The sequence below is a fragment of the Lampetra fluviatilis genome, chromosome 7 (assembly GCF_964198595.1).
Source record: "Lampetra fluviatilis chromosome 7, kcLamFluv1.1, whole genome shotgun sequence".
NCBI classification, from domain to species: domain Eukaryota; kingdom Metazoa; phylum Chordata; class Hyperoartia; order Petromyzontiformes; family Petromyzontidae; genus Lampetra; species Lampetra fluviatilis.
This window is the reverse complement of record NC_136281.1, coordinates 6,435,439-6,458,428: the sequence shown is the minus strand read 5'-3', so window position 1 is coordinate 6,458,428 and position 22,990 is coordinate 6,435,439. Positions and strand designations below refer to the sequence as shown.

The 22,990-nt window shown below is 40.5% G+C and overlaps 1 protein-coding gene across 3 annotated transcripts; it reads left to right on the top strand.

Annotated features, from left to right (window-relative positions):
• Nucleotides 1-7,001: 7,001 nt before the first annotated feature.
• LOC144933488 (leucine-rich repeat transmembrane protein FLRT3-like) lies at nucleotides 7,002-21,405 on the top strand. 3 transcript variants are annotated; one of them, XR_013637060.1, is made up of 2 exons: nucleotides 7,002-7,497; nucleotides 10,321-10,407. XR_013637060.1 is itself a non-coding variant. In XM_078858298.1 (2 exons), the coding sequence occupies exon 2, from the start codon at nucleotides 18,854-18,856 to the stop codon at nucleotides 20,807-20,809; it is 1,956 nt and encodes a 651-aa protein (XP_078714424.1). In that variant the 5' UTR covers nucleotides 7,002-7,172; nucleotides 18,814-18,853; the 3' UTR covers nucleotides 20,810-21,405. The 3 variants fall into 3 exon arrangements, 2 of the variants coding, with proteins under 2 accessions (XP_078714424.1, XP_078714423.1); XM_078858298.1 differs by lacking the exon at nucleotides 10,321-10,407 and adding an exon at nucleotides 18,814-21,405 and having other exon boundaries at nucleotides 7,002-7,172; XM_078858297.1 differs by lacking the exon at nucleotides 10,321-10,407 and adding an exon at nucleotides 18,814-21,405.
• The last annotated feature ends 1,585 nt before the right edge of the window (nucleotides 21,406-22,990 follow it).

Below are 22,990 nucleotides of genomic sequence, written 5' to 3'. Positions count from 1 at the left end.
TGCAACAATGTGGAAATATGGTAAGGTTGAAACATTCTGATTAAGCAATGCCATTTCCAAGGCTCTTGAAAGCAGTGCTAATGTTGATAGATTTGAACATGTGAACAAAGAGCTCCAAATGTAGACGATTTATGAACAAAAATAGTGAACATAAAATGTCCATGATATAATGGAATAACTTTGAAATGATCGTGAATAATTTTCCATTGATGTGTGGAAATTAAAAGATTATGTGGTGAATAGCAACGGGTTCAAGTGTTATCATTTTCTGGTGCCACCTACGATTTGATATTTTGCTTGACAGAATTCAGCATCGTGATCACACAAACTGCCACAATAAAACAAATGGCCTTTATCTAATTCTAAGCATCACTGTGTTTACAGTTGTACTGATAATTGCTATGAACAAGAATGTTAAGCCAACATGACTACCGTATTCTCCAGATTACAAAATGCGCCCCAAATTTGTATTCAGTGTCAGTAAAGTTATGTTACATATATTCTGGTCTCACACAAACACCCCTACCGGATTATTTGATGAAAAAAAAACAAGGGGTGGGAGAGGTGTGGGGGGAGTGTGTCTTATAATATAGAGAGTAAGAACAAATGTGTATGTCTTCTTGGTTCTTTCGGTAAAGTCACGTAGAAGGGAAATAATACAATAATACAAATAAAACATAATAAAATAAATCTCACGACGTTTCGGCCACAACGCAAGCAGCCGTCCTCAGGTGAAGACCAGGTCTGTCGGGGAGACAGCGTCTGAATGAAACACCACCACGCTTGGAGCATATATTTAAGCTGGGTTGGAAGGGGGGAAGGGCGCTTAAGCGTGGTGGTGTTTCATTCAGACGCTGTCTCCCCGACAGACCTGGTCTTCACCTGAGGATGGCTGCTTGCGTTGTGGCCGAAACGTCGTGATAATTATTTTATTATGTTTTATTATTATTTTATTATTTCCCTTCTACGTGACTTTACCGAAATAACCAAGAAGATGAATCCCTGCAGTCACGAAAGCTTTAAATAGAAATTTAAATGTGTATGTCTTTTGGCATAGGAGCATACTGATGTCTCATCCGTGTGAGAAACTGGACACGTCTCCCACTTTATTATACTGCAACCTGTCATGCTAAACACACCTGCCTATTTGTGTGAGCCGCATTGCAATGCGCCGCCCAACGTAATGACCAGGTGTGACCCTATTATCGAATGGCTTAGTGTGATCACTGTGCATGACAGTGCGCAAAGCTGTGCTAAACCAACATTGTAAACATGCTGATGTCTTTGTCGAGAGGTGACGGTGCGCGTTGTAGAAAATAAACATAACACATTTTCAATGAACCACTTGATTTCTCACTGCGTTTTTGTCCATTTAACCTTTAAAAAGTGGTCAGAGTATATTTTCCACACAGGTGTGTTTAAATAAGAAATTGTCAAAAAAGTTTAGGAGAATTTTACGTAGAGTTTAAAAGCTTAGTAATTTTCCTCCATCTGTGTTTTTGGAGAAATGCCATTTTTTGTGACATTAAACATAAATTTATTTCAGAAAGGTATGATTGAATGCATTAATATTCAATTATATCTGCTTTTGTGTTGGCAAACCTATTTTCGTGCCAATAATAATACTTAAAAAACGCTGTTCAAAATTATGCTTTAACATTGAACCCCAACGTGTTACAACACTGGTTATCGCACTGCACTATTATTAATCCAGCTACCTCAGTTAGATTCCCACCAATGGCTAACATTAGTGGTGATTGATATCTAAACCAATCATAGACCCTCCTTTGCCAACTGACCAGTGAGGTGAAGTATGGTCCATCCAACAGTGGATTGAAATCGCTGTTAATTATTCTTTCGCTATACAATTTTAATGAAGCTGCTGTTTTTTAGTTATTGCACTGTTGGATAGGATTTAAAAATAGATATAGTTTTACTTCTGGTGATTCAAACCCAATGCTCAGCTATGGTACCTTAAATACAGACCATCGCAATACTACCATGTGGGACACATGGATCGGCTGGGGCACATGAAATACCAGCAGAAACTGGATAAACTGTGTAAATATATATGTTTTGTTCCTGGGTAGTAAGTGTTATTTTCCAATTGCTTATGCCTCAAAGGTACAGAAAATGTCTATTATTCCCCACAAACTTAGCTTTTGTGATATTTTGATATTTACATATTTTCAACGAGAAAACGTGGTGTGCATTTGTGTTATTCCTTCACATAAAGTCCTGGTCGCAAAAGTAATGTGTGCACTACTCACAGATAGTGCAAACCCAGGCTTTTCTGCACTAGACTACACTTTGCACCTATTCTGAGAGTAAGGATTGAGACCTAAGCAGGGTTTTTAACATACACTTAGTATGAAGCATTGTCTCCCAGTGAATATGAATCAAATGCATTCTCACTGCCAAACAGGAGGTTGCATCCTGCTGCCATGTGAAGCAATGTGAATTTTAAGCAAAGTGTCCTTGCAGCCTCCGTTTGCCAAAACGTTAAAGCTTAAAGGATGATTTTTTTTTAAAAGTCATGCTCCGTGAACTTTGAGAACCCCGTGTGTTAATGTCAGCGATACGGTGATGTGTTGCAACGTCTTAGCAATCCTCGTTGGATTCAATTAGTTTAACTACAAAGAAAGAACAGAAATAAATACTTAAAAACCATGAAGTGTCGGTTAAGTTGAAGTGTTGGAGGTGCTGGGGTATACTTAATATTCACCAACAGTAGCGGCTTCCATGGCGAGGACCCAGGAGGGGGATTATGTGCCTTGGTCTGGGCAAGTGGGGAGAGCAACAGCCTTGTCCCAAACATTTTCTAGAATTCAAATGCGCACGGTTAACGTAAATTGGTCCCCCTTGCAGCCTGCATCATGCAGACCTGCAGACAGTGAAAGCAGGAAATTGCACATGGGCAGAGACCCAATTTTTTTTTTGAATTCCTGCTGTCTTTTTTTTTAAAGGTGTTTTTTTTCTCCTATAAAATGCACAAGCAATAAAAATGCAATAAGGCGGCCCCATTGTGCCAACAACTGGTGAACGTGAATAAATGCTCATTTCCAAATATGCTCCACATTTCCCTTGGTGGGTTCTTGTAAATAACTCCCCGGTATAAGGTTTATAGCAGATGTGGCAGTTTTATTATCAGCACCGACTTGCATCAGCATATAGCCAAGGCAATTACGACGTGTAATTCTATCACCATATTATCCCAGTAATGAAATATAACTAGTATTTTATAAAATAATTTGCCAGGCAGTATATGGATTTAACCCTTATCCGCGGGTTCACTCCGAGAAGACAAAGCTTTAAAACCCCTCCACCTCCATCCTACCGGGATTGTGCGTATGGTACGAAGGCCTAACCATTTCTGTTTACAATATCTTAGGCAACTAAAACTAATTCATTACATTACATGTGTCAACAAGTAGGGACTATCTACAGCAGCATCTACAGAGAATTGCCAAAATGTATGTAGAATGTATTAAAGGTGATGTAGTTATGTGAAGTGAGTCATAGCAGGAGCAGGAAAATAATGGAACCCAGGATGAGAAAATTTGCCCTCTTTAGCAATTGGTGGAAATAAACTGCTTTCAATAACACAAAATATATTAAAAAGGTAAAACTGAGCTCCCAAAGTAATTTAACGCAATCTAATCCAAGACCTGCAGCACAACATAACAATCATTGCTACAGCACACAGATCAAGAGAGAGACAATGTCTGCAGATGTAAAATTGTATCGATACAAGTAGTAAAGCAGCATGAGCAGTCTATATATAGTTTACTATGGATGGATATATGTGGTATAGCAGAGAAACGTGTTCTTTTCCCCGAAGTCGAATTTCCCATGTTGATCTTGCCCAAGGAATTGACTGCACATAAAATGACCGCTCTTCACTGCACTGGCAAACACTTGACCTAGACCACATAGTGTTGTCAAAGTCAGTATAATTTAATGGCAATTACGTGCTGTGCGAAAGCCAAGCTGTTTGTATGTGGCTGAAATATTGCGGCCAAATTAACATCTTCATGAAGCGGGAGAAAACCCATCACCTTGGCAATTTGCCCCCATCGTTGGTAATGGAGACGTTCGCAAGATTTTGCCAAAAAATAATTGAATGGGGAGGAGTATATGCCAATGTGTGAATTAAGCCGTGGTGTAGTACATAATATAATTAGCATAGATATTTTCAATTCCTATGGTGGTATCTAGCTGTAGCTGTTGAAGACACAATAGACAGAGATCAGACATCACATTACAATTATAACCCAGATCAGGCCACCCAAGATGCTCACTCTGTGGAATTTTTGCATGCATTTCTTTGGAAAGAGCTAAGTCTGACCACCCAAAGCATTAGGCTGCCGTCCAACCTACGCTCTGTGGGTTTCTGATGAGATGTCTGTTTGTTCATTCAGTCCGAACCACATTTAAGGATGTTGCAATTGACTGAGTGGGGGCAAACATCACTTGAATTAGGCAATACATCACACGTGTAATTTAGTTTGCCTGATAACATGGGCAAAAACAATACCTAGCAGACTATTATTGATTTGCTTTTTTATGCAAGAAAGTTGCGTAGTACTGCAGGAAAGTGTTCACGTGCCGAATAAGTCAGGAAAGGATGCAGGACTGAGGACTAACGTCTAAAAGACAAAGACGACGGTGTCTGGAATGGAGAAAATTGAGAAGAAGTAATAATAGAAAGTACCATGATTGTGACTAAAGGAATTTGTATACTTGGGAAATCTACTGACATGGGACGACTGCACGAAAGACATAAGGGTGAGGATCGCAAAGGCAAAAGGAGTAATGGGAGAATTCAATGACATCTGGAGAAGCTAACAAATCAGCTACAACAGCGATTTGAACATCTTAAGAACGTGCATGTTTAGTACAGCATTGTATGCCTGCGAGACTTGGATATTGAAGAAGACTGACAGAGATAAGATGTTGGCATTCGAAATCTATTGCTGTAGACGGATACTGCATCTAAACTGGACCCAAAGAGTGACCAACGTAGAAGTAAGAAAAACGTTGCACACAGAAGAAGACAACCTGATGATGCAGGCAGTGATGAGAAGGAAACTGACACTATTTGGACACACATGTCGGATGGACAACAATAGGAAAATAACAATGTGTTGCTTAGAAAATGAAAGGAACCGGAAAGAGAAGAAGACCTATCAGAGAATGGCTTGACAACGACATAAGAAATTGGTGGTAGAGAGATGTGGCACTACTTGAGTTTGTTGGCACAAGACAGAGAAAATTGGAAACAAATAACGGCATGTGCAGTGGACACATACGGGCTATCTGCCCATGGATCGTGATGATGCCTATGAATCTTTTGTGCCTATAATGCTTAACACTTTAATACAATATCTAAATAGTAGATATACCAAACGGTTGAAACAAAATGAGGTGAGTCTTGCTCGCACCCTATATAATAACGGGTTGAAACTAATTCTGCTTGTTTATTTTGGCAATTATATATTCTTAATGCACCGGGGATACAATTTGTAGTTCCCAAATAGCCCAGAGTTAATTGAATGCACGTATACCTGCTTGTTAGGCTTTCACTAACTGCAATTTGCATACCTGTTGAATAAAAATGAACAACTTAACAAGATTATATATTGGAGCAGCATCTGGAGACATTGTTACACGAAATGTTAAAATTGTTTAACTATAATTGTATTACTGTGCAATATAATTAGTCGTTAAAACACTTATATTTAGACCCGGTGAATGCATTCTTGACGGTGCAGTTATTGCACACTCTGTTCCCATGAAAAAGTCCGCTTTGGAGGATGTACTCTCCATGAGGTTTAGCTTGAATGCTTTACCTTCGTAGCGAAAGAGATCTACATAAGCGTACTCGAGCTATTTGCAGCGCAAAGGTTAAGTAAAGCAAATTAGACACCATTGGAAATGAAGCTGCTGCTTGCTGTGCATCATATGTCTTTGTTAAGCAGGGGTTAGTAGCGTCGGCATGTTTGACTTTGTCTCTTTGTGATGATGCATGTGGCCGATTAGTTAAGTTGGCACCTCAAGCTTACAGTATGTCCCGCTGAATGTCAAACAGTTGCTTAGGCGTTTGAAGCTCTCCGTGAAAGCACAGGGTGCTGAAATCTGCATGAATCGTGCCCAAGTGTGGGTCACATTGGACTGAATGTCAATGAGATTGGCAACGTAAAGTGCCGTACAATTGTATCGGCTGCTTGTTACCTAAGTGTGCTCACCACCTGGGAATAAACAACGCGCTGCTCCGGTGGTCAGGCTATTTTTTTCTTCTGTGCTGTGGATATTGCAAGTTTGGGGCTATATTTATCGACGGCTTTAAATAGCCGTTTCAATTAAAAACGTGCCAGATGTTTACAGAGAGAGAGAGAATAAAATTTAAAATAACCCAAACGGAAGATGTTGTTTTTCTAACACAGATACCGATGATTTTATTTTAAATATAGCCGCCAGATTATTTGTAACATCATACTTTATAGGTTAGATGCATTTTTAATCAACAAGAGTGTGTTTAATCATTTAAAATAATATGTAAGTTACAACACATTGATCAAATTATACTTTCTTTTAAACCAACTTATCTCTTGTTCGATTAAGCAATCCTTTGCTCTTTACACCCAAACATATACATACAGACACACACACGTATGCAGTTGCAGCACGTTATGTCAAGAAACTTTGCAATAGAACAAAACATACTCGTTGGATTTTCAAATAACGCAGACAAAATATGGTCTGCCCCAACAACATATGCAGCAAGGCAATGGGGGGCCCCCCAGCTTTGATGTATTTTGACAGCGCTCCGTGTGGAAGGGTCCATGTTGATGAAAAAAGGAGGGTAAAGCCAATTCGAGCAGCTTAAGCAGAGCCACTCCACGCCCCCCTTGCACGCCAGCCGCCCCATTCTCCCGCAACTGGGGGAAGAAAAAAAACCCTCTCCTCCCCCTTACCCAGCGCTAAAAAATGCAGCCGCCCTGGGTATTAGCTCCATGCCCTGTCAGAAAGAGACAGAGGAGCTCGCGACCCGCGAAGTCGCGCGCAACTGACTTTGTCCGTCCGTCTGTCAGGCAGCAGCAACAGCAACAACAGCGGTGGCAGCAGCAGCAACAAGAGACAGCGAGAGGAGAGACACATCAGTGGCAGAGGTAGGGAGAGTTGTTGGACCGAGAGGCGCGTAGGCAACTAAAACAAAAAAGTTGCGTTCTTTTGACGGCGGCCGACACCGGCACGGGGTGAACAAAGCACCACGACGGAATAGGGTGGCTTGTGTGTGCGCTTTTTTTTGTTTGTTAAATCGCGCGAAACGAATGTCGAGAAAAGTTGGCCGGCCACTCAAGTGAGCGCGGTTCGAGCGCGATGAGGTCTGCAGAGCGGGGTGGTGAGCGCCTGCGGTGAGCATCGTGAACGCTGCTGCCTGGGACCCACGAATGCCCTCCCTCGGTTTCTCTCGAAAGCCACGCACGTCTGACGGTGAGCGGGGTCTGCGCACGTTCGTCGCTTTACCCGTGTTCATTTCTGTACATGTTGCGTTACACTTCGGATTTGTTGTTGTTGTTGCTGCCTGTGATGGATTCGAAATTTTCAGCGTGTTATTTTTGTTTTGTCTTTTGGAATTGCTGCTGTTGCTGCAAAACTGCGCGTTAGGTATCTTAAGCATGGGTTCATGTAAGAAGATGTTCTTTCGATAAATTAGTGACCGTCCACGTGCGGACTAATGTTGTAAATAATGTGGCGATATGTTAGCTCCCTCGTCCTGGTATACAGGAGGTCGTGGGTTCGATCCTGACCTTGACGCCTGTATATTTGGAATTTTCATGTTCTCCCCGTGGTCGCGTGGATATTTCTCTGGGCTCTCTTTTTTTCCCCTCCACCTTTAAAAACATGCCTTTCGAGTATTTGGCTGCTATGAATTTCCACGCGATAAGCCACTTCGTTGAGCCATCATTTGTCGCCAGGTCGCTTCTGAAAAAGAGCTATATAGCTCAGTGGGCCCTACCTTGTAAAATAAACTAGTTTCGTTTTAGTTTAGCGTACCCGAGCATTAGATCTCTGTGGTTTTTTGGTGCGTGAGCTATAGCGTTTTTCCAGGCCGGGACTACAAAAGAGTGTGAAAATCTCAGAAAATCTGGGCATGATATCTCTGCCAAACTTCTAAAACAGATCTAGAAAGGGTGAGAGAAGTGGTGTTGCACTGTGTATTGATAGCGCGACTATTAGATCTTTGTGAGAGCCTTAGGCGGTATCATATCGTAAATGTGAATCTGTGTGTACTTTGTGATGTCCCATTCCCGTCGGTCTTGCTATATAATAGGCAATACACTCGTGTCTCTACCGTAACAACGTATAATGGCCAAATAAGACAAGTGTGAGCCAACGTTTCTGTTACGGTTGATGCATTTCACAGTCTTTCACAAGTCTGTGAAATGAGTAAAATGAGAGATGACCATTGCCCATTGTTTGAACAAGCGAAGGGGATATGTTATGAATTTACCTCCAGTAACACATGATTTCATCGGTGCATAAAGGTTTGGCTTCATATCCGATTTCAAATCAGCCCAATACGACTTAAGCTCTATTCATCAAAACTTTATTTGTCGCTTTCTATGTATATGTTTCAGAGGTGAGCTTTTTAAATGTGTGCACAATTATGTGGTACTCGTGTTTAAAATGTAAACACGTTTGCTTCAAAAGTAGGTGCGAATCAGATGCTGCAACTTCAAATGTGCGACACCGAATATAAACTTCCATTTATACACTTTGGTAAAGCTTAATATTGAATATATTCAGAAATTTTACAATAAGTACAACTACTTAATTTAATTAAAATAATATGCCAAAAATAATGTCACATTACTTAAAAAAACAGCACCGTGTCTCGTTAAAAAGCGGCGGACACATTATTTGTGTAATTGTGCCTCACGTACTAACACAACACTTTCTTCATAGCAGACTTATGGGAACTGTATTTTGAAATGTTCTGTAATTACGCGGAATTATTATAATGCATAGCATTGGAGTCTGCTTTAAACCAACACAAAATCACGCCAAAGGCTTACGTTTCTGAGAGAAGCAAATTTGACACAATAAATAAAAGCGCTAACTAATTTATGGCTCTCCCTCCAAAGTTATGAAGTGGCAGGCACCATTCAGGTATGTATACTCAGAAACAGTAGTGTAGTGCATTCAATATTTTGCAAGTATTCTTGGACACAATGAGTACTAACAATTAAGACAGAAACAAATATCAAAGTTTTTAATTGAAGGTTGGTTAACACCTAAAACATATTCTTTGGGTCTTTTGGTAAAGTCACGTAGATGGGTTCAAAGAAAATAACGAAAAAAACTACGACTTTTCGATCGCAACACAAGCGTTCGTCATCGGGAAGAGGGCTAAACCATATTTTACGTTCTCCAATTCTTGTATGTTATCTGTAAAAAAATCGGTTTCTAAAAATGCAAAGATCTAAATGTACATATTCATGCCAATTAGAAGATGCTTAAAGGTTTTAGAATTACAACTTACAAAAATCGTATGAAGGCACTGGTAATTTGTAAAGGACCATGCATTAAAGCAAATTTGTATATAAAACATTTAACAAATTGCTCAAAATAGTGTGCATCTACATTTACGACATTATTTTTACAACTTTTGGAAAATCTCTAATACGCCATTAGAATGGTAGAGATAAAATGCTCCACTTTAGCACATGTACGTACACAATTCTTTAAAAAAATGAAACATCTCAAGTGCAATGTCATTGCTATTATATAGATATATTGTTAGTCTTCAAATGTGGGTCTTTAATTATTTTAAGACACTATTCTCACATCGCAGACCTGTGCTTGGGCAGGCTTTTGTCCAGCAGTGAATTGATCGTGGATGATGATGATGGTGACGTTCACATTATAAGCATGGTTGGTCAACAGGCATGAGGGTTGTTATGAAAATGTTTCGGCCCAACTATGCAGTATTTGCTGAAAAGCCATGGGTATTTCATTGTTTCAAAATGTATCACTAAGAAAATAAATGTGTTATAAAATAGCAGAAATAATTTAGCTTAACTTCATTAAACAATATTTTACTTTTTTAAATGTTACTATTGTATCCATTTCATATGTATAAGGGCAAACATGTTATTTCTTAAAATAGACTGTCATTTAAAAACTATAATTTTGGCTCAGTGTGGTGGAGCGAATGAATGAAAGAAAAAAATGGCATCTCCGTTTAAAAAAATGTTCCTGAAACTCGGCATGCAAACTAATCCGTTGTGTGCACCCGTGTTCTCCACTTAGGCACGAATGCCACGTGAAGTGGACCTGTGGCAGATATAGATGTGGAAATGCAAAAGTTTATTTTTTATTAAACAAGAAATTGCCTTTTTCGCCAACACATTGCGAGATGCGTATTGATATTTTAATAATGTAAAGCTGATGGCAGGCAGCATTTTGGAAAGTGCAGGGGGGGTTCCACTTGGCACTTTTTTGAAACGCTGACATGAGAAAAACATTTCTGTGTCCTCTAGTTTATCGAAGGAACGCATGCAATGTCCTGGAAATTCAGATTCTACCCTTTGAAAGTGTAAAAAAAAAAATCACCTTCATGCATTTTCTGTTTGTAATAAATAATTGAATAGTACATACCACGTTTGTGTTGTTTCGCAATGTTGTGTCCTAGATTTTACAATCATCTCTTTTTCGTGCATGTCTTTATATCTGAATGGGTATTTTTGTAATTAATAATTTTTCCTTTGATATTTTTTTTTGCCATCAATTGCAGTGTGTGCCACTTTACATAACAAAACACATGGAATGAAAGACTAAGAACCATATCGTACGTACAGTGATGTTATATAAAAGTTGAAATGACCTTTTTGCCCATTAAGGGCTAGCAGTGTAACACACGCTACGTCAATATTCCAAATGAAAATAAATGTTTCTCCCATTAATGATTACCTCTGTGCCACTTTCATGATGAACTGGCTGGCTGAAATAGTAAGCCAACAAAATCCAATGAAACTGCAATGGCCATGTATGCCACCATGTAACCTTTAGGCTGCTGGCATTTCCATACCTTTTGAAAGGAAATTGAACATTAAAGTTTCAAAGAAACATTTATAAAATGAGATCTAAATGACCTATTGCTCAGATTTCTGTGGCAATATGAAGCCCAGGAAAGACATTTATAAATCTTTTTCTGGGTCCCAATTATAGTTGGGTAGAAGGCGTTGGTAATAAATGTCGCGTCCACACACACACACAAACATCGGCAAATAGCAGAGGTCAAGCACGCGTTCCTTTAATGTTGATTGAAACACAGTTATAAACTGTTAACCACCCTGAACAAGGACAAAAACACTTTTTATGTTCTGTGTAAATATAAATCTGTGAATTTAATCACATTAAAATCACATGAGTGGCGAGCGATATTTATGTATGCCAAATTAAAGTCATTCGTATCACACACACACTTGGGGGAGTGGTGGCATAGTGGTTGGTATCATGCGTTATGAAGTTTGCCAGTTGAGTTGGATTCCCGGCCACAGCTAACATGAGTGGCGAGCGATATTTGAACTGGTCGTACCCTCGCCCCCATTGATCAACTGATACTGAACAACACGATTAAGTACGGTCAAACAATCCCCGTGACCAATAATAGTGTGGGGAGGCCTTCATCCAGCAGTGGATTGACAAAGGCCTGTAAATTATTATTATTTATATATTGGTTACTTAAGATAAAATAGACAATTTCAAACTTACACTTTATACACACCAATCACCATCAGGTGTCCGCATTCCCAGAATAATGCATCCCCAGCCTCCCATATCTCACGTTCCTCAGCTTAAACACAAGCATGGCATCAGCTGTGGAGCCGTTTATATCGGTCCGATTGCAAGTTCGTGCTCTGGTTTAAATCTTAAAGCACTCCGCACTCGACACGGCACCCAGCACGCCGAGCATGCGGACGGACAGTCGACCCTGCCTGAAGTTGTGCCTCCGTGGAAATGGTTTCGTTCATGTTGAGTAACTCGCCGGCAAGCACAAACGTGGGGCCAAGATCGCTCTCGCTTGCATACACAGTGGGCGGTGTGGTTACCATGGAATCTGGCTATTTCAGTGTCGAGCAAGTTCTAACCGTTTTGGCAAGCCGCCGTGACATCATGCGAATAGCCAGAACGTGCTCACCATGTTGAGTGAGTCTGGCTGGGTGTTTTGTCACCCACGAGTTGCTCAATGTCAACGTTTCCTCGAGCTGACAACCAGGCAAGATGCTGACTTGCTAATCTTACTTGATGTCGTTGCGCCGCGGAAAAGAGCCTGCTCCTTGTCACCACCGGTCGTATTGTCAGCCGCGTGCACTCCGCATGGCAGGCACATTTTGGGCTGCGCGCTTTGAAATGTTGCAGCCTGAGAGCTGGCTCTGTGGCTACCGCTCGTCAAGAAGCTCCGAGGCAGAGCTCATGGAAACCACTTGTTTCTGGCACATTCCGTGCGGAGCTGTTGTTAGAATCACTTGTTAGAATAACAACAGCTGATTTTCTTGATGTTAGAATAAGATGCTGACAAGTATGAAAAAAAGTGCATTTTGAATGCGTTGGGCATTTTCCCCAGTCAAGCTGTGTGTTGTGTGAATGACAAAAGCTGGCTTGCAACATGGGGTATCGTTTTGGATAATTGTTTTATCGTCAATGAGTGTTTACGTGCATTTGGGTTACAGAAAGTATTGTATATATTTTTTGATTGGCGCAATTATATGATAGATGCTGATTACCTGAATTTACTCAAAATCACAGATCCTTTAGAAAATACTTTCTCTTCTTATCAGCAATTTAATTATTTATATAAACCCTTGTGTGCGTCTCACAACCACTGCATATGTGCACAGGTATGCAACACTCACAGACTTTACGCCAAGGTAGTCTGGAGAAAACATTATTCGTGGGTGTGATTGACCCATTGCGCTGGGAGTTATAAATCCCTCCATGAGTTTAGGGTTCGATTCCCTTAGTTGGCATCCACCCAGGCACTTCTAGTAATTAGGAACGAGTTGTCCTTAAACTCGGTGCCTTTTATTTCAGAAGTGAAAGCATGGTTGATTTGTGTATGTGCATAGCGCTTTTTGTTGTCCATTATGATCGGATTAATAAATAATAATTATAAGGCAACTAATACTTAGGAAATGATTTCGATTCTTCAAAACTAATGCTCTCTCGGCGATAATGCATGACTCCCAACTCGCAGTGCTTGAGTGATGGAAGCTGCCATCAAGCTGCTTTTCCCATGATAGAATTTCTTAACCATAGAAGAAGGCGCCCTCTTTACACACCAATGGCCCAAACGAGAAACACAGACACCCCCCCCCCCCCCCCGAAAGGCAAAGGACAAGCCGTAAATACCACGTGGCCTGCCAATGGTGGGGCTGGAACGGGCCTCCAAAATGCAGAATTATCTGGAACACATCGTGTGAGTAACAGCAAAAAGGACACCGCAAGCATTAATACAGCTCTCTGATGTGTGAGAAATGTAGTGACTTTTAGACAAGCGACCTTTTACAGAATCGTGAAAGTGTGGTCTGTCAAAATGATCTGCAACTGCAGCTTGCAAAGCACCTTTGAGAGAGTGTTCATCACACGTTGTCAATAATCTGACCACGTTTCTGGTTACTGGTAGCAGACAAAACACGGGGAGCCTCGAACATTTCTCTTGTGTGTGAAATGTGTGGGCGTACGCTTGCAACTATTACACAAGGCTCAAGATTTCAGTACAAACATGAAAATAGCAAGAAATGTACTTATATAAATGTATTACTATTGCACATTTCTAAGGAAGAATTTGTTTTGTTCTTATGTTTCAATGGACATGTGAACTATCCATTAAACACCCTGACAGAATGAACCACCACAGCGATTGTTTCTTTTTTTTATTACTTCTGCTACATCCCTGACTGTGGATGCTTCATTGTCCAATGAAAACATATCAACTGCTCAATGGAATATGCATATGGCAATAACCCCACGCAAACTCCTAACATTGAACACATTTTTTTTCTGGAAACCGTACAGCATCTTCAGCGATGGTAAATCCACTGCTAGTTGAAAACCTCCCAAAGCAGTTGTCATATCTCGCAATCCTACAATGTATCCACATAGCACCTGCACATGAGCTGATTTCATCACTCCATCTCTTTGGTGGACGTACTGTATGACTGCTACTCCATCTTTATTATTGCGCCTCTGAAACCATGCATACAAAGTAAAATTTGGTAATGCATGGCTTAGAAACCAGCTATGGTTAATTTACATTGCTGGTATACCCATTGCTCCAGAGTATGATTGGCTGAAACATTGAACTTGGCTCCATTGTAAATTATGACCTTTTGGTCCGATTCCTTGAAATCCCTAATCACATTTGGCTCATCTTGATCAATCTAGAATTTAAATTCACAGGCCATGTACTCCGCACACATTGCTCATGAGATATTAGTTGTGCGTTCGTTATTTTCGAATTAACTTATTTCATAATTACTGTGTGCATGCATGCAATACGTGTAAGCAATTTAACTAAGACGCATGCTTGCATTTGTTAGTTTACTGATATTGCAGCAATTTGAAATCTCTATCCATGAACATATTGCTATTAAGATTAAGCAGATCAGCATCTGGCCGCACATTCATACCATTTAAATTATAAAACTGGCTATACGGGCAGTCATCGAGTTACGAACCCGATTAGTTACTGAGATCCGTTCGTAAGTCGGAACAATAATGCACTGTATTTAAATGCCCATGCGTTAAGTGTTATGAAATGTGTAATGGTTCAACCAAAAGGGTAACATTGTTAAACTCATAATAAGAAATATTGTACATTTGCATCTCACACTGTAATAAATATATTATACAGTAGATACAACCTAAAATAAAGTAACATCAATAGAAAAACACTTTGATTTTAATTTACCTTGAGTCCTGATGCTAGCTTGTTTGTCGGAAGGGTGGCAATGAGTCACTACAATTGTGCGCACACACGGGGCACGCGCGCATGTACAGACAAAAACAAAGACACAGACACACAACCCAACGAAAACCATCCCCCGTGTAACCTTAACAGACTGTTGGGGCAAGTGCTGTTAGTGAGCAGCGCCTATGAAGCCCAGCACGGCACACGAGGGGGTGGGTGGGCAACGCTACGCCCGGTCGCCTTTGTCACCCCAATGGCGCTGTTCACACACCGCACCAGGTACTCATTTGAGGCTGAGTCGACGTAGGGGAGGCCGCCCAGGTCCCACTCGGAAAATTGTCACCGGTGTTGATCGTGAATTTAACTTTGGTCGCCAGTTTCGTAGCACAGCGTGCTGTTGTACTACAGCTCCCCCCATACACACGCACACAAAGACCCCTGTATAGGCTTAACAGATTGAAGGAGTAAGTGCCGTTATAGTGAGTAGCACTTATGAAGGCTGGCACGGCACACGAGGGGGTGGGTGGCCAACACCACGCCCAGCCCCTTTGTCTCCCTGGTGGTGATGTTTACACATTGCACCAGGTAGTCATTTGAGGTCGCGTCGACCTAGGGGAGGCCCAGATAATTGTTTCTGGTGTTGTGCCGTGAGCGGGAATCGAACTCGGGTTGCCAGGTTTAATCGGCGCTGACCGCTACACTACTGCTCCCCCACTCACACTTTCACACGCAAACACTCCCAGCACGAGGCCGACCCAGTATACATCACGCAGAAGATCGCTCCTCTGAACAAAATAGTTCCGCAGTTCAGATTGCAATTACGAGTTCGCGTTTTAAGCAATGTGCTTCTTTTAATACCACGGAAGCTGGTTCGTAAGTCGGGAGTTCGTAAGTCGGGAGTTCGTAAGTCGGGAGTTCGTAAGTCGGGAGTTCGTAAGTCGGGAGTTCGTAAGTCGGGAGCTCGTAAGTCAAGGACTATGTTATATCCTTTGTCGATACTGGTGGGAGTGAAAGCCAAGTATTCTATTTGATTTGGAAAACCCAGTGTTGTCTACTCACCTGGAATTACACAACTCGTCAAGGCTAAAACTTCCTCCAAATGGCAAATATGTAATGAATGAATAGCACTGGCAACTCGCTCGATGTCGCGACAATAAAATAGCTTGGAAGGCGAGTGCTGTATTCTAGTATGAAGGCGAGGACACGCCAAGGCAAATGTACCTATGTGCTGGGGTTGGAGGTAGGGGGGGGGGCTAACATTTACGTATCTTTGTGCTTTGGTTGCAGTTAAACTCCCCCCCACACACACAGACGTACAGACACACGCGCGCGAACACACGCATGCGGAATTTTCACGCTGCGGCGCTTTGTGTAGCTAAGCGAGCAAGAGTGCTCCATCTTGTGCTGTGGGCCAGAGTTTGTGCTGCTGAAGCGTCGGTGCAGGTGTCAATCCTGTCGTTCCATTCACGAGTGGCTTAATTAATTACTTTGTTTACAAAGTGGTAGAGGTAAAGCTGCAGCCCTGCAATTGCTTAGCTCTGCCCACTGCTAGCGGAAGTGCCTCTACTTGAGGGAATTTCTAGAGGTGACCCCCTCTAGAAGATATGTTGACCTACTCTTCCACTCTGGCCAAGATGTCTGGGAAGAAGTTGGAATTACCCACAATTACCCACAATTACCCCACAAAACGTGACTTGCGAATCGACTGACTGTGGTACACACATTGGTAATGCTGGATGCCCAGAGCTAGCGAACTTTGTTTATTTGAAAATTATTAAAGAGACATTGCATATGTATTTCGGACAATGATGAATTGAAAGCTTTCGTTGTTAAATCAGGAAGATAGGTTGACGATCAACAAAATAGCAGATGTGTTTTTCACAAGTAATATTATTTTATACCACCGTACTAATACATATTTAGGATAATAATGTTTCCATCTAGTTTCGGCAAGACACCAGTAAATGAGAAATACTCCAACAAATCAACCCAAGCCATCTTGACATCTCTCTTAATCAGTGATGGATATAAGCAATGCTGTTTGTCAGTTGTGTGATGGGTTTATCGGACTCTAGTCAGTGTGTTTTACAATTACAATGGACTAACACACACACACAATCACAAGTAGAGTGACACAATGACTTGGTAAAAAAAAGCAGTAAGATAAACAAGCTCTGTTTCCTGAATGGAGCCTCATTTTTTAAATTACATGGCTCGCATATTTTTTTTACTTGCCTTGAAACCCTCTCCATACCAAACCCCCACTCCTGCCAATCCAGGCGCCACTCGTCACACATTACAGTATGTGGAAATTTGTTTCCTGGATATTTGTTTAAATTTGCCCTGGTATGCATGTGCCTTCATAAATCAAGTTGTTTATAATTGTATTACAGTACTTAAGTAAAATACAATGTGTTGACCGCTCATTGCTTGTTGTTAAAAGGCCCAGACCATTTCCACATTTCTGAGTACCAGTTGATATTTTTCCATACATTTTTCAACTTATGTCATATTAATTACTTTTAAAAAAACACACACAGCACATATCTATATTTTAAATTAGAGCATGGATTCATGTTCAGTATCACAATACTATCTAATCACCATAAAATAATCAAATCTTAATAAAATAAACAAATCTTAAATAAAATTGCGATGCAGTATAAATTGCATTAGATATCTCTGGACGTAAATTGCACTTGAATAATATCTTGAGTTGCCCGTGTGACACAAGTAGCAGTGTATGCCACATTCATTTTATTGTAATGAGTGTAAATGGGATGGGTGATAATCTGAATAGTCTGTCATTATTTCCAAAAATATATATTCAGTGGATGACAAATGCATCTTACAACTAAAGCATTGGATTACGTGTTTGGTAGATGGATTTCCTGAAGGCAGGCTTGGTTTGAGTTAGCAGTTAGGACCTTGCTATGTATTAAATCCGTTCTTGTTTAACATATTCTCTGATGGCCCTGATCCATCTAGTTGCCAGGTTTTTTCTCTTACCTTTTCCCCTATGATATTTTAATCTTCATATTGCCTTACAGTCTGTCTCTACCACAGGATTGTATTTGGATGTTGCCCAAAAGAATGCTTCATGCCAAACACGCATTCATGGGATTGGCCAAACATCCACTTGTAGCAAGACACTCCTAAGAAATAAGTCTTGAAAGTCAGTGAGGATTTCGTAAACAAATGGCATAATACTCAAAGAATTAGTCTCAATGCATTCATAAAAAATATAAGAAATATATAAAGACAAAATGTAAAAAATATATACCACGGAATATTCAAAATATATTTTTTTCTGATTAAAACCCCATAAAAGCATGATTGTGCAATTTTGTGCTGTTTTTTGGTAGAGAATGATACTCATATAAATATTTTAAAAATCAATCAAATTCAATTTGTTTTTACAAAGTTGTTTTGTGAATAAGAGGAATGTAGGAGGAAGACATTTGCCCAATACAATGTAAACATTTTACGAAATGAAAATAAAACTACGCGGAAAAATGTACGTAACTAAAAATATAGCTGATGAGTTTGTAATAAAAAAATTAATCCATTGTTTATATTAATATGAAATATGCCTCTGTGTTATTCCACATGATTCCAAAATAATGTCATGTATTACATGATTACGATTTATTTTCACAGACTAACACAGTTTATTTACACAAAACGAAATCACATCACAAATATCTCCCATCCTTATGTTTACTTTTGTTTTAAGCATGTCTGAATAGTTACATTCAATGAACGATTCTGAATTACTTTATGAAACAAACATTGGGTGAGATTTTATTTTTCTTACCGTTATGTTTCAGATCTCTGAGGATATCGAGGTGCCAAGTCAAACCTTCTTCGATGCTGCTGATAACCACAGAGCCACACATAATGATGGGATGCATCTCTCCAATCGAGCTCATCCTCCTGCTGCTCGTGACTGTGCCGACCCTCGCCTGCCCATCTGCATGCCGCTGTAATGGAGACTTCGTCTACTGCAACGACAGAGGCTTGACGTCTATTCCAAGTGGAATGCCAAGGAACGCCACGACACTCTATCTCCAAAACAACCAAATTAACAATGCTGGGATTCCTCCTGAAATGAGAAACCTTCTCAAAGTTGAGACAGTGTATCTCTACAGCAACCGACTGGAGGAGTTTCCGATCAATCTTCCTAGAAATGTGAGAGAACTTCACTTGCAGGAAAATGGCATGTGGACCATTTCCAAGGGTCCCCTCACTCAGTTACGCAAACTGGAAGTTCTGCACTTAGATGACAACTCGATATCAACAGTGGGGATTGAGAAAGGGAGTTTTAGTGCAGTGCCAAATCTTAGGCTGCTTTTTTTTTCCCGTAATAATTTAGGTATGGTACCTGAAAACTTGCCAAAGAATCTGGAGGAACTGCGGTTAGATGATAACAGGATAGAAACGATATCTGCAAAGGCTCTGCTGAACCTAAGCAAGCTGAAGCACCTGTTTCTGGATGGCAACTTGCTGACTAATGAAGGGATCCATGAAAAGACCTTTAACGATCTTGTGAACTTGACGGAAATCTCCTTCACTCGGAATATGCTTAAAATTCCAGTGGCTAACTTGCCAAGAATGAACCTGCAAAAACTCTTTCTCCAGGAAAACAGAATAATGTACATTCCAATCAACATATTTTCATCCCTGAAGAGGCTCAGTTTTCTTGATCTTTCAAACAATCAACTACAAACCTTGCCATATGGCGCTTTGAATGGACTACAAGGACTGAGATTTCTCGGTGTGCGAAACAACCCGTGGTACTGTGATTGTAAAGTCCTCTGGCTAAAAGACTGGCTACGCATCAATACTGTGAATGCACAGGGGCTTATCTGCAAAGGGCCAGGCAGCAATAAAGGAATACATATCACAGATCTGCCTCCCGAGCATTTTTTTTGCCCAGCCACCACCACAGCTGCTGTAGCTCCAAGTCACACTGCAGGGGTGAATACGTTCACAGTTGGAAGTCCGTTGTTGATTCTCAGAACCTCGTTACCCTTTGCTACAACTAAAAGCAATATTTTTAGCTCAGTCACAAGCAGACCGACCACATGGAAAGACACTACAGCTGACATTGTCCTTAAAGTGTCATCAGTGAGTGAGGACACGATTGCTGTCATCTGGGACAACCCATTTCCAGTGGAGTCATATAAATTGAGTTTGAAAAAATCCGACAAAAATGTTGGGACTGTCACAATGATTAACATCGTCAGTGGTGATAGGACACTGCACTTGTTTAAGGACTTACATCCAATGACTTTGTACAAAATCTGCTTGGAACCTCTGGTCAATAAAAACATTTTTGATCTTGACAAAACTCCGACCTGTTTGGAAACAAAAACAGCAGATTCTGCACTTCCCAATCTTACCGATAGCATGAACCAAGAGCAAGAGATGGACGATGGTCATGGCTCGGTTCTGAAACTTGCTGGCCTCATAGGAGGTAGTTCAGTAATTCTTCTCATTGTGCTGATTTTGGGAATCTGCTGCTGGTACTCCCACAAATCTGGAAAGGGCCCGTGGTCCCGGGACACCTACAAGAAAGGTCGGAAGAGGGAGAGTGAGTACATGGAGTCAGGAACGAAGAAGGACAATTCTATTTTGGAGATGAGCGAAAACTCATTTCAGATTGTTCACTTAAATGAAACTATGGGGGATGATTTATCGATAAAAAATGGTTTACCCAACAGAACTGGAACTGGCTATAAAGGCACTTTGGCCCAAATAAATAACACTGTTTTAATAGACAGTACTTTGTTGGACAGAGATTATTTTCAGAGACATACATAACTAACAAGCAACAATAGAAGAGACTTTTACGTGTCGAACACTTTTTGCACAACATATTTATTGCACTTTTATTGCCGATTGAAACATGACACAGATAGTGTTTTGACGTATCAGGATGTTCAACGTGTACAGGTATTTGTGTTCAGCGTCACAACTGTGATTACGGCGTTTTGCAATTAAATGGTGTTTTGTTTCCGATTACCACCACAACATGATATACTTTTCTGCCTACATTTTTTTTTTGAAGTCATAATTGTTGCTCCTTGTATATGGGAAATATCTTACATGATGATATAACATGCTCTCCTTTTATATGTGCCTCTTTTACTAATTTCACATGACGATACAATGGACAAACTGTAAATGAAAAAAAGCTGTACAAATTTACTGCATATTAACTGAAAAGTACCGGGAACTTGAACAGTTTCAAATAGGAATTATTTATAACCGTTTTAAAATGTGTACATAATAGTGTAATGCATGCCTCTTTGGACAACAGCAGTTGAAAAAATAAATGTCCGGTAGTAGTGAAATAATTAAAAGCATTGGAAATGCTTACATGTAATTGTTACATGTTCCTTTTGTAATAAAAAATGAGTACATAGTAGACGCATGGGTTGCCACTCATTGTATTGATGTGGGCAGTGGTGGTGTGAGTCCATTGAGGGCCCCTAAGCAGGCATTATTTTGGGGGAAGGCCCTCTTTCAATTTGTAAATCCTAGTGAGATCACATAAGAGATATGGACAGATAAGGACGTAATAAGATAGGGGGAAATACACAAAAGAAGAGAGATGCAGATAAGATAGAGATGACAGAGATTAATTGGGGTGTTATGTTAATTATAATTTTATGCTAATTCGAAATTTAATTTCAGCTGCCATATTATATACACCAATATTATTTCATGAATCCGGGGCCCTTTGAGCTTCTTGGGGCCGTTAAGATTGTGCTTGGTTTGCTTATGCCTCGCACAACTTTTGGATGTGGGCCCTGGCAATGGTATTAAAAGATAGGTGGGGGGTACTGGATGCAAGGAACCCGGTTTGGGTGAACGACTGGCTGCGGGAGGTCCCGAGAGGGAGGTTGGAGTCTCTGTTGGTGGAGTAATGCATGGCGCTGTGCTTTGATGCTTGCCACGTTAGCAAATGGTGCACACATTGCCACAGACGTCCCATTGTCATAACAAGTCCACTCCCACACAACCTCCGAGTTCAACTCCTTCAAAGTGTTCTTTTTTAAAGCGTGCATGTGAAAAACACGGCAGAGGGTCATACATAACCGTAAAAAACATGTTATTTTAACTACAAATAAAATGTGCACAGCTGTGTTGGCAATAATGCAGAATCGCAAGATGAAATACAACTGGTGCTGATCTTAACCTATATGGTATGGTCACAAAGTGCTTTTCAAATCCCAAAGTATTTTTAAGGAACCGCAAAGTAAAATGTTGCCACTATCTTTTGCCATTAGTTTAAAAGCTGTGAAGAAGGACCATTACATGAAACACTGCAATACATTTTCAAGTGATTCAGTATTTTTGTCCTGTTATGTAACAAGACAGGGGGAGTGGTGGCACCATGGTTAGCATACTGCGCTATAAACCTGGCTGTTCGTGTTCGAATCGCGGCCAGGGGCTAACATAAGTAGCACGTGATATCTGAAATAATCCGGCACCCCTTTCCTCCCACTCTTTCACCTATACGCATGGTACGTATCTATGTTGAACTTTTTTTTCACCGTACGTAGCCAACCTGAAGAACGTTCAAACAATTCCCATGACTGACAATGCATGTGGAGGCCTTCATCCAGCAGTAGAATAACAAAGGGTCGTACATCTGTATTCCTGTATATATTTTTTTTACAATAAGGTACACAGATCTGTAACTTTCTCATAGAAGACAACGATCAAAATTGGTGGCACGAGTATCCTAGATAAATGTGTAGCTAATACAAAACACATATTTACGAGAAAACAACTGTTCTGAGCATTGCTTGAAGACTGTACATTGCACAGGTGGGTTACTTCACATGTGCGGCGAAATGTCTTGTGGGTAAAGCAGTCTCCGTGAGACACTCTTTTTCCAGAGATTGCCACTGACCTCCTGTCATCTCCGTTGATGAGATTGTATTATAGTGCACAGCAATATAGAAAGAGACGGATTTCTGCCAGTGGGCTGTC